Source organism: Maylandia zebra, linkage group LG19, assembly GCF_041146795.1.
Source record: "Maylandia zebra isolate NMK-2024a linkage group LG19, Mzebra_GT3a, whole genome shotgun sequence".
Taxonomy (NCBI): Eukaryota; Metazoa; Chordata; class Actinopteri; order Cichliformes; family Cichlidae; genus Maylandia; species Maylandia zebra.
In genome coordinates this window covers 7,176,817-7,189,322 of record NC_135185.1, presented here as the reverse complement: position 1 = coordinate 7,189,322, position 12,506 = coordinate 7,176,817, and the positions used below count along the sequence as shown (strand labels likewise).

The window sequence follows — 12,506 nt, the reverse complement described above, 5'->3', positions numbered from 1 at the left end:
ATTGTGTTTTTGGGTTTTGCACAGAGGAAGTTTACAAAATGCAGCAGTACCGAGCAACCACATTAAAGCCATTCACTTGCCATTAACAAGGCAACTTAATTTCTTTCTCAGCTGCTCATTTTGCACAAGTGACTAAACAAGAATTTTATGCCCATCCCAATCTTTAGCCCTCCTGCTGTCAATAACTTAAACATTGCCTGTTTGCTCTGATCTGTTTGCAAATGTGCAATAGGCACCCAGGGGAACGGAAGCTCAGTATGTCCAAAGTTTGTCTTGACGGGGCAATGAGTATAATCAAAAAGGAGATTTCATTTTTAATTGAAATTTGCAACTTCCAGCATAGTTCTGAAGTATCATATACTGCGTTGCCATCACAAATTTCCCAATTTCCTAGTTTTTGCATATTTTTCACACTTGAACGTTTCAAATCATCAAATAAGTTTTAATATTAGACAAAGATAACCTGAGTAAATACAGAATGGAGCTTTTAAATGAGGATTTCATTTACTAAGGGGAAAAATTATCCAACCCTGCCTGGCCCTATGTGAAAAAGTAACTACACCTCCCTTTAAATCGTAAATTAACTGTGAGTAACCATATTTTTTTAAAGCTGAGTTCAATTTCACTAGACACACCCGGGCCTAATTACTGTCAGACCTGTTGACTCAAGACATTCAAAATCATTTCTAAGGCTTTGGCATGATGACAGCCCTTATCTACAAATGGAGAAAAGGCGGTGAATGTTCCCAGGAATGCAGGTGTGACGTCACTCAGTCAAGGTCAGCGTTCATCATGAGACAATAAGAAAGAGACCAGGGCTGAAACCACTGCGGACCAAAGCGCACAAAGCCTCGTCTAACTGTTGCCAAAAAACATCCTGATGGGCCTCAAGAAGTTTAAGAAAATGTTTTGTGGACTGACAAGACAAAAGTAGCAGGTTTGAGTCCTGTTACATCTGTCGTAAAACCACAGCACTTCAAAAAAGAACATCATACCACCAGTCAAACATGGTGGTGGTAGTGTGATGGTCTGGGATCTTTACCGGCACAACCACCTACTAGGTTTCGGGGTAATTACTTTTTCACACGGGGTCAGCTACGTTAGAATAATAGTTTTTCCCTTAATAAATAAAATATTTTTTTAAAACAGCCTTTTGTATTTACTTGGGTCATATTTGTCTATTTTTGGGGGGGAATTTTCTAAAACATGCAACAAAAATGTAAGACTAAGGAATTAGAAAGGGGGAAAACTTTTCTCAAGGCATTCTACTATTAATTGTCAACCATATTCTTATATTATTTAGAGAAAGTGACAATCGAGGAGTTCGTCAAAGAGACCACAGAGTCCTTGTGCGGCTCAATGCCACATTGAGAGCACAGTTATGTTGTGATTTACTCTTTTCGGTCTTTAGATGCATTGCTCTGCACAAACGTCCAGGGGCTCAGACTCAAGCTGTCTGTTTTGCAACTTCACCAACAAGCTCTCCACTCTCACAGTGACGAAAACACTAGCCCATAGAGCGAAAATGACTTGCAGCTCAGTGGTCTTCTAGAGAGGTGTAATGGCAGTGACTGTGCCAAACAGGTGGACTGGCTGTGCTCTATAACCTTTTCTCTAAAAAGCTCCCATTACGCCCAGCAGAGGAGAGACAATACAAAACTGTGTGCTGGAACCCCACTGAGCCTCAGGAGAGTGTTCAGCTCACCTCACACTGCGCCTCAAACCTGTCAGCCTCATTTCGCTTTGAGGTGTGGGCACCCATCGCAATTTGTGGTTACAAGGGAGTCGCTGCACGCATGCACTCGCATCGACTGTTTCCCTGTGTTCTTGGGTTTGGTCACACAACTACTCGATTGCCAATAAGCTTGCTCTAAAAGATGCTGGGGGAAAAACGCCATACTAGCAATGCCCCAAATTATTTTGTGATCTAAAAAATAGTATTAGTATTATATTGTTGCAGGTGAAGCCCTATTGGTTGCACTGATCATGGTACATAGTAAATAGGTTGTGCTTATTATGAACCTGGCAAGCCTGTTTGTTTTATTAGCCTGGATTAATAGTCACCCATACTTCTTGAACTAATGTAAATTATGCAAATGCACCGACGTGTGATTTTGCTGCAAGCTGTCCTGTTTGCACTGAGATCTGAGGAAACAGAGCCTGATGACAAGCTGTCATGTTAGCAGCATAGCACCACTGTTTTCAATACACATAAATGGCCTCAAAAAACTCTGGCACGGTTTGCAGCTAGTGATAAAACCGAAGTGAAATCTACAAGTTCCAACAAGTCAAACAGATATCCAACAGTCGGGGCTGTGTATAAAATGTAAATAAAATTAAGAGCCAGTTTGTTTTATTGTATAACCTCGCTTCCAGATAATTGACCTTTTTGGATTGCGCCTGCTTGGGCGCGCTTGTCTCTGGTTTCACATACTTTGTGTCTGGGAACGTTTTCTCTCAGAATAAAACTGTTTTTTCTCGTTTCCAATCCCATCATTCATCTCACAGCCCCTGTGAGTCATATAGTGTCTCGCTGGAGTGGTCTCAACCCCCTTGTTGAGAGCCGCTGATATACAGTATGTTAGCGGGTGCGTGTGACGACAGCAGTTGGTCACTAGCGTATGTGCAGGACCAAGAAAGCACTGCCAAGTGGAGTGCGAAGTGACCTCGGAGATCGACTCCCTCCCATTGTGCTGCATCTTTGTCTGGCCCGAAACTCCGGTGTTAATGATTAGCCCTGCTGCTTTTGTGCACCTCTTACAGACAAAACCAGTGCGAGTCAATTGGCTGTTGCCCACACAGGCAGTGTGCTGCGACGAGGCCCAAAGAGAAAACAATCAGGGCTGCCTGCTACTCGGGGTTATCAGTGAAAATATGTGCCGTGATAAGCTGAATAATGTAATGGGTGAAAAAGAAAAAAAAGAGAAAAACACAGAATTTATTAAAGCTGTCAGTTTCTTCTGGGCATGCCAGGCTTCGGATAATCAAGTTAAACTCTACGGACTCAGCGTTGTTGTTGTTGTTGTTTAATTTTTAACTCCATTTTAAATGAAAAGGCCTCACCTTTCATCTCCTGCTGATCTATTCCCTCGAGGGGTTGGGTGGGGGGTGGGGTGTAAGTGTCTGTATGTGTATGTGTTTGGGTGGAGGGGGTGTGTTATGTGTGTGAATACATATGTTTGTGTGAGTTCATTAGAAGTTAGAGTGTCGTGGGGGAGCTGGGAGGAGTTTTGTTTACGTGTGTGCGTGTGAGTGTGTGTGTGTGTGTGTGTGTGTGTGTGTGTGTGTGTGTGTGTGTGTGTGTGTGTGTGTGTGCACAAAGAGGTCATTTGGTCAGTTTGCCCATCAGTACTTGAGCTGTCTGACTGAGCATTCTCACCATCTGTATGACCTCTCCTCCCGACCGACTGGCTTTTGTTCCCGAGCTTGCCTGCCTCCCACCAGCGTTTCTCACAGAGCTCTGTAGTACGAAGGGTCACCGGGACTGGCCTTCATCATTAGTCTGCGCTCTTCGTCTTCACCAACATTAATGGGGACCTCTTTGTTCTTTCACCATTTGACTTTCCCATGAGGTCGGGCACGGGTACAGTATCACCTGTATGCATGACGTATGTAGAAAAATACAAAATAAAGCAGAATTCTTTGTCTATTAAAGCCAATGAGCAAATATTAAAGCACCCAAACATCTATATCATGTATGTAATTTAGATCCATGTCTAAAAACCTTCATTCACTCTCACACGTATGTCAGTTCGTGCACGTCTGACACATATTGTCACAAATCACTGCCGAGGAGCCCACCTCTGCTGAACAAATAGCGGCACACTCCTCAACCTTCCTCGCAGCCACTTAGCAGAGGTCTGCTGCGCTTTATGGTGTCATAAAGTTGCCTTCTCAAAACACAGTTTAAGAGATGTCGGTAATTGGTGTGTTGTTTGACGCAGAGTCGGGTGCTATCGCCTCTGTCCTGACTGCGGTAATTAGCCAAAGGCTGCAGTATATGGCAGATTAAATGGGTGGTTAATGGTAATTTGCTCTTCACTCAGCACACTTTGGGGTCTGAATGGTCAAACGTTTGCATTGGCTGGTCTCAATCTTGAATGACAGTTCTGACAGATTATCGCATGACTTACAGTTTCCACAGTAAGCTGTAATTATTAGACAGCAATAAACCTACTTAAGGGAAAAGTACATATTTAATAATGTTTAACAGTGGAAAATAGAGGCGGTAAATTTTGAATCAGCAGATGCAAGACAAAGATCAGCAAAGCTTACTGAAAATGCATTGCTTTTGGCATGTATCCCTCAGCTTTAATGGTGCTTACACAGAGCTACGCTGTATGCACCATGCACCCCGAAAACCACTGGCTGCAACATTCTTTGATATTGAGAATCATAGAGAACAGTCAGGGAGACGAGCAAAAGAAGTGATGGCAGCCATCAGTATTACTTAGAAGCTTTTTGAACATTGGCTACACCAGAAGCTCACAAAGGTGGGTGTTTTAGGAGAGTGTGTTTTATTTAGTTCCTTTTTAAAAAAAAAAAAAAAAGATAAATAAGTTAAAAATATTTTACAGTGGGGGTTTTCTCATATTTGTTATATCCAGGACTTCAGATGGACAAAATATAAATTCAACAAACTTCTGATCCAAAGACGTTTTCTGGTGTAAGTTTTTTCAGTGAACGGAACTGGTTGAGATCCCCCTCACTCTTATAGATAACTAAAAGTCTGCGGTCAGTCACCATGTGCGGACACTGTATTCATTTCCATACAGCACGCTTGTCTTCATTACATCTCAGAGCCATCTACTGGTGCCTCTGTACCCACGCTGAGTGTCAGACTAAAAATTCGGGGCTCATAAAGCAGCTCAGGATTCTCAAGTTTGAAAGAAAGAGATGGGAGGCGCTTGGACCATCCATCACTGGCTGCCTCTAGCGGACCCCGGAGGGGCGGCGCGCCGAAATCTGATCGCCCTTCCCCCGCTGCTGCTGTTTGTCCCAGCGGCGCGCAGGCTGGCAGAGGGAGGCATCGTGGACTCAAGAGGAGTGATGAGCGTCACACAATCGTACACGCGATGGTTCCGCCTTCAAAATAAAAGCTTGATATCTAATCGCCTTATTGAATAGGACTCTTTTTGATGACTCAATTGAGTCCGCCAGGCTGATTTAATTGAGTTTGCTGCTAACGACAGCTAGCTGTGCTTCACTTATTTGTCTCCTCAGATGGCTCTGTTGGTATATCATTTTAACATATTTTAAATTTAAATTTACATATTCATTTATTGAAGAATGCATTCAGATTTTCATCAAATACACTGATTCACAACTTAACAATGATGACAGGATGTGAGCAATTAAGCAAAAAATACAATTAAAAACAGAAAAACATAATAAAGACTCTTATTTAAGTACACAGAAGTACTAAAGTGCATGAAACGATACGATATAACCATTGCTGCATTACAGAGTTCCTTTGTAGATGGCTCATAGGCTGGCGAGTGCTTTTTTTCCCTTACCTTTCCTGCATTTTCATAATTGAACGAGTGCCTCGGAGCAAAGCATGCGTCATCGGATCCGAGCCAAGGATTTTATTTTGAAAGTAAACCTGGAACTCCTCGTGTTTCCCAGCGGTGCACGGTTGACGGCAGCACCTTGCAACTCCTACTTCACAGACAGCGAGAGGAGAAGAGTCACCACTCTGCGTTGGTTGATCAGAAGCGACGAAACGCACCGAAACTGGCATCTGCGCCGGAGGAGACGCAAAGGAACCGCGCATCCCGCGTCCCCGTCCGCCTCGTCCACTCTGCCCCCTCGCAGGACAGGATGAAAGGACTTTGGAGGACTGGACACTTTGGACAACGCGGACAGCAGCGCGCGGCGGAGGACGGGATTTAGTGGAGAGAAGTTGGCGAAGACACTCGCCTTCAAGTCGTGAGGGGGGGATTTGTGACTCTTTTTTTCCGCTGTCGCTAAACTGCTCTCCAAGCGCTGGAACGTGAGGATTTAAAAGTAGTTTTGTGGGTTTTTGTGAAGTTTACCGGAGACTAGAGGCTATTTCACCAAAGGAAAGCTTGGTGCCATCTAAACTCTGAAGGCTGATCTTTTCTGTCAAAACGGGATACTGTGGGTAAATATTATTATTATTATTATTATTATTATTATTATTTACAAGCAGGTTGCGCAGACTCAGACACATAAGTCTCACAGCTTCACTTCCTTGTAGATGAGGACAGGTTAGAGCTTTGAGCACTGTGTACACTGCGTGAGTCGTGAAGCAGCCCCGCGGCTGTGCCACAGCACAGGTGGCGTGGAGGTCCCTGTTTGTGCGCAATTGGCGCATCTTGGCCAGTGTCAGCAGACTCTGGAGGAATCAACAGTCAGTGCGCAAATCTATTGCCACGGGTTCGGAGCAGGAGCGCAAAGCGGCTTCTGTTGTAGCTTGTGGAGGTGTGTGTGTGTGTTGCTGAAATTACGCACGCTGTAAGAAAAAAACGAGTGGAAAAAATACTGTAAAACATATTTGGGTTGGGAAACGTGTATGCTTTTTCCAGCAGTTGATTGAGTTTGGTTGATTTTTCAGTGAGGGGAAAAAAGTAATTTGCGCTAAAGCGTTCTCTCCACATCCAAAGTCATTCCCTTCATCCTTTCCAGTTTTTCAGTATTTACAGAAAAATCCACGAATGAGGGAAACTGTGAAACTGAGTGTTTTAGAAAGAAAGAGGCCAAATGAAATCACGCACGCTTATCCTTACACAAAGGGTGGTTTGTGGTGATACCTGCCAGATTTCGTTTGAGGTGAGCTCGCTCTTCATTCAGAAAGAATCGAACCTATCCTGATTTTATCTTGTTTTTTTTTTTTTTTTAAATAAATAAATAAATAAAATCCAGCCATCCCCGTGCTCGTTAGGATGGGCACGCCGTTTCTCCTCACCGCAGTAGTGACGTCTTCTCAGGTTTGGCGCTGAAATATGAATTGCACATCTCTTTCACAGAGCCGCACTCCCCCAAATCCTCTGATCATCTCTGAAGTTAGAAAGCGGCGGATTGTCCCCCCTCCTCTCCCTCTCAGTGAATGAACTGTGCGGTTCTCTCCCCTCAGCAGCAGATCACTCATCCCCTCTTCAAACACATGCGCATCAATGGGATTCAGATGGTGATTTTTTCTTCTCCTTCTTCTCCTTTTTGGCCACTCAGCTCGGCTTTGACTCCCACCATGTCAACTCCCAACCCGAAGAAAATTATTAGATTATTGCGTCCTGCGAGAGAGACGCTGAAAATGAGATTTGGGCTCTGTTGCTTTAGCTTATTAAAAAAAAAGAAGAAAAAAAAATGCTGTCATAAACAAGCGTGCGGCCGATAATAGTTGTGCTAATGCTCCAAATTAATTGTATCTATTGACCCGAGAAATAATGCGTGCCAGTGTGCAGCTTTTTCAATCAGAGGCGAGCCTCAGACACTTTCGGTTCCAAATGAGACTCTGATTGCCTCTTTTCATTAGTGAAATTGGCCCGAGACCATCGCTCTGCTCCTGGTTTAGTGCCTTTACGTTTTCCTTCTCGTTCATAAAGAGAAGGGTTCATTAATCTGCTTCAGCTTGTCTAATTTGACAGAGAAAAAGGATCATTACTTTCATGCACAAACACTCATTTATTATTTAAAGAAAACAAACTTATGTGACCTTATCTGAGCTTTACACTATACCTCTGATATAAAATTTGTGCCTATATATGTAAGGACTTCTAGTCTTTCTGTTCCCCTGTAATTAGGATTCTCACATGTCTGAGGTAGTAAAAGCTGAGTTTATACCAACCTTAGTACGATTTATAACATTTTAATGTCCCCCAGTGTCTGCTAGCAGCACTTCATGTAGTCTTTATAATTTCAAAAAGGACTTCGCTGTCCATCTGTATCTTCTGCTTTAACACAGAGGACAAAGCCCTGGCGTTCGGATCTTTTTCCATGTGCAGGCTGAGTCTCAGACGAGACGCCGCCCGTCTGAGTGTCAGCCCGAGGTGAGCTGAGCCCGGAGTCACCCCTGAACCTCTGACAGCTCTGAAGTGCCGAGCTCTCCTCTGCCTCTCAGCTGATCAATATCTCTTCTCACCCGAGGACTCGTTCGAGCGAGCTCTCTGAAGAGAGGGTGGCTCAGCTATGAAGGCAGGCAAGAAGTCGTGAAGGGACAGGCAGAAGGGAGATGGTGGGTGTGAGACATGCATTGCATTGCAAAAGAAAAAAGCTGGAGTGGAGAAAGGCGTGCTGCAAAGGAAGATGACCCACTTGTGTGTCTCTTTATTACCCATCTAACCTCCACTTGGCTCCACTCTCCAAAAAAAACCTCTAATCTCCCTTTTTTCCCCACCAGGAACACAAAGCTGATCCGGCCCCAGCCGCTGATTATCCGACTTAATTATTAAAGATTGCTGACACTCCATGGAGGTGTGACTAGCATGTGACTTCCTCACGTCGCTCCTCACTGAGGATAGAGGGGTGGCAGGGATTTGAACCCGGGTTGAAGCGTTTTTCCGCCCCTGAGCTATTACAATGTGAAGATAGTCCTGCATGATTAATGCTCATGCCTTATTCATTGCCGTAGTTGTGTTTCCCTGCCATGCTTTAAGAAAATATTAGCATGAAAATTTGAGGCTTTGAACTCCTCTCTCGGTCTTTGGGATCCATATTACCTCATGTTCTTCTTCTACTCAGCTATTTGAGGTTGTTAAGTGATATCAAAGTGTTTTTAGCTGGTTGTGCTGTATATGAGGGTTTCATTTTCAGTGAGGATATCAGGTAGTTGTGTGTAATAAGGGGCACACATTAATTACTGCTCTTGCACATGGCTGTCATTTATTTCACCCAAATGCATCAATTACACTGCAGCACTTTGCTGCTCTTCAGATTCAAACACTCGCCGTGGACTCTGGCCTAGTCTAAACCCCTACCTGACACCAGATAAGTCAATGCTGCTATTGTATTAGATCTTCTTCTCACATGGTTTGAGAGGCTGTCATGCTACTTGTCTAAACAGATCTACGGGTTGATATGAACCAACTCTGAAGCCCTGTCAGCTCTCCAAGTGTACTGCCTTGTAAAAAGCTACTATTTTATATATATATGTATGTATATATTTATTTCTGTGTGTGTGTGTGTGTGTGTTTCTGTGCCTGCCAGAGAAAACAAAAGTTTAGATTTAGAGAGGCCTGTAATCAGCAACCTCCACGGCCTGAGAGCGAAGGCCTTATTGTGCTATATAAACAAACCTCAGCAGCATGTAGGCGTCTCGTGTTGTAAGAAGGTGAGGATGGGCTGAGACGGGAATAGAAGGACTCCTGGGAGTTCATAAGGAGAACATTAAAGGCTGAAGTATGTTGACGGGTAAAAGGTGCGGTGGCACTGTTTAAATTAGGACACCGTGTGTGTGTGTGCTGCTTTATTTATCCACGTGTGTCTTGTGAAGTGTCCCCAGTCTGTGTTTTTCTTTACTGAAGCTCGATAACGTGCAAATGCGTCCTCGCACTTGTGCCAAGCGAGGAGTGGGTCACAGGTCCTGCAAGGGAAAGAAAACAGTACTGTTAAGACTTAAGACAACACAACCTTTCTTTTGACTGTGTGTCTGTGTGCAATACACCTCAGTGTGTGCAAGTGAAGCTCGTTCTGTAATGTTAGCATGTGTATTCAATAAACGTCTCCGTAGGAGTGTGTGTGTTAAGGTAGACGTCCCACAACCAAAGGTATTCAGAAGATTCACAGACCCTCTGACGTTTAGGTTAATAGTGGTACCATGTGTGTTTACGTGTGCTCGTGTGGGAAGATTTTTCTTTTACTTTTCTGGGCATTTCACTCACATCTCACTGGGCATTCCAACTTTTCCTTTCTCGGGAAAACTTAGGGGCTGAACACTCTGCTATCCCTTTCTGTAGCCACCATGCTGCAGTCTGATAATGGAGGGTGACTTTGTCGAGAAGAGTCCCCGGGAAAAGAGCGTCAGGCTGTTTAGCTCTGTAACAATGAGCAAGTTAACTGATTGATTGTTGAGCTTGTGATCTGAACTCACGGTAGGGTACTGAAGTTTTCACTTTGAGCTGTTCGTGTGTTGGAATTTCTGTTTTCCCATCCTAAGAACCAGGTGCTCAGAGAAAGTTTCTAAGAAAAAACTTTGAAGAGGGATTTCCCGTCTAATCTTTAAAATCTGTGTGGACTCTCAGGTCAAAACACGTTAGCATATGCACAGACCCCAAGGCGCTTTGTTGCACTGCGTTCAATGTACAGCCATTTGATGTTGGTTTTTTTTAAGTTTCAGACTGTGTTGATTTCTGTGTTTATAGTCTCAATGGACATCCTGGCTTCTCTTTGACAGATTCTGCTGCTTGTTTCAGGTCCGTGGTGGGGAGCTGTCGGACAGATTCTTGCGGCATCTGCGGCCGCCCTTCTGCTGGACAGTATGCGAACGGAGGATGTTGTCTAAGTTGGAGTCGGGCCTCGCTGCTCTGCGTCTGACCTCTTCGCCCAGAGGAATGACTGCTCTGTGGTGCTCACTCTGGCTTTCTCTCCTCCTTCCTCTCACCGTCGTTCCAGCCGGGCTGCCCACTGCTCAGCCCACAGGTAGGAGACAGACATCCAACCCCACACTGCTGATGCCACATTATTAATTGTCCTAAGTCTGCTTAAGACGCTGAGAAAACTCATTTTGAATTTTGTGCCTCAAACTTATTGCAACATAATTTTAGAGAACAATTTGAGCAAAGATGCCCTTTAATGCGTTGTGATTTATATTATTAGCTAAAAATACCAAACTCTGAGTGGTTCCAGCTCCTTTTTTTAATCGTGATTTGAATAATCCACATGTTGGCTTTACATTGAAAGGGTAGAAAAGGTCATTAAACAGTGCTTCTTGTGCACTCTTGTTCATTGCTTTCTTTTCCATGTTCTTTGAAAGACATTAATTTTTCTGTGTTCATCACTTCAAATAATGGTATTTAAAAGTCCCATTTACTGTTTATGCGAATGGAGTCCTTTCTCTTTTTCAACAAAAAATTTTTATGACGTTTTTTGTCCGAGGAGGATTTAATTGGCCTCTTCTCGGTTCGCTGAGCTTAGCGAGATTTTCCCTCTTTGTTCTCGAGGCAGGGAAATACCCAAAGATCAATCCAAAATAAACTTTGACTGCGTTTGCTTTAATCTCTCCATATTGCTATTAAAAAAAAAAACAACAACACAGAGTAATCTTTATTCGTAGGTGTTAGCCAACACTTCTTTCTCTCCCCTCCCTTTTTTTTCCTTTTTATGTGAGGGTTATTTAAAATGAGTCTTTGACACTCTTTACACGGTACAGCGCATTAAGAAAGACGAGGAGCCGGGGCGCCTGCTGGAGAGGGCCCAGCTGTCTTACGCAAGCTGAGACACTTTGTGCATGAGTGTAAAAGATTGTGGTATTACAGCTTTTCTAACTGCTGCTTTTGTGTGTACAGTTTGTTTTGGCTGTCGCCCAAATAACTGAGGTCAGAGCAGAGATGCAGACTTTGAGATTCAAGACTTGGACTTAAGTCACTAAAGTGGAGACTTGTGTTTGTGGGACTTAATCTGCTGATCAGTGATAATGAACACAGCTTTGAGAGATAACAGCTAAATAGCCACATTATCCTCTGCATCCAGCGACTTAAAAAGAGACTTGTCCCCCGCCCTCTCTCGTGTAAAACGCATAATGTAAGGAAAGACAATGTGTGATTCTGTCTGCCTGATTGCCTTCCCTGCTGGAAGCCATCACAGTCTCTCATGTGATTGGTCAGTTTGAATGTTGATCCCAGACCAACATTACTATGAAGATGCAGAAATACCAACAAGGGAATATCAGACACACCCTTACTTTGGCTAAGAGGACTACTCTGCATTCGAGGGTTGAAGCTACATTTTTATTTTATGTGAAACTATTAAAAATCCCCAAATTTCAGGTTCAAATTGATTTTTAAAAAAGTAAGAATCTCAAGTGTTGACAATTCATTGCTGTCCAGTTGGGACTGCTCCTCGTAGGCATCTCTGGCCTGCGTCTTGTCTCCCCCGTGGCCCTCTGGCCTCCAGGAGAGTTCTCCACATCCACAGATGGACGAGCAGTAGGGGTAAAATGAGTGTTGTTTAATGGCAGATGGCACAATTTCCCCTCAGCAACCGCAACACCGGGCTGCAAAGTTGTCACTTAGGTTTTGTGTTTTCCGTGTGTGGCACTGTGTGACTTTGGGGGGAAGTGTGTGGATTAGTGTGTGTCAGGATCAGCAGGTGTTAAGGACAAATATGCCCTTGAAGGTTTACAGCTGGCCTCTAAATATCAATTCAGATCTTTTTCAGTATGTTTAAAGTGTGTAGTTGTTTTGGTTGAACTCTGGTTGTGATCACTGACCTCTGTTGGCTGCTGGATAGAAGTTATAGAAGGAAACCGCTTTATTTTTAAGCATAAACATTTTCCACAATGCCTTCTTAACAAGTAACAGTAATAGATCATAGTAGAAAAAAAGGTC

The 12,506-nt window shown here is 43.6% G+C and overlaps 1 protein-coding gene across 7 annotated transcripts in view; it reads left to right on the top strand.

Moving 5' to 3' along the window:
* Window positions 1-5,675: 5,675 nt before the first annotated feature.
* Window positions 5,676-12,506, top strand: part of fgfr3 (fibroblast growth factor receptor 3) — a 66,773-nt gene continuing 59,942 nt past the window's right edge. For 4 of the 7 annotated variants that reach the window (XM_076877260.1, XM_004554768.4, XM_023152339.2 and 1 more), the window contains exons 1-2: window positions 5,677-6,127; window positions 10,374-10,599. In XM_076877260.1, coding sequence (XP_076733375.1) covers window positions 10,452-10,599 — 148 coding nt within the window. In that variant the 5' untranslated portion in view covers window positions 5,677-6,127; window positions 10,374-10,451. Of the gene's footprint in view, window positions 6,128-10,373; window positions 10,600-12,506 lie in introns of all 7 variants that reach the window. The other 3 variants (XM_076877261.1, XM_076877259.1, XM_012920090.3) reach the window with 3 other exon arrangements.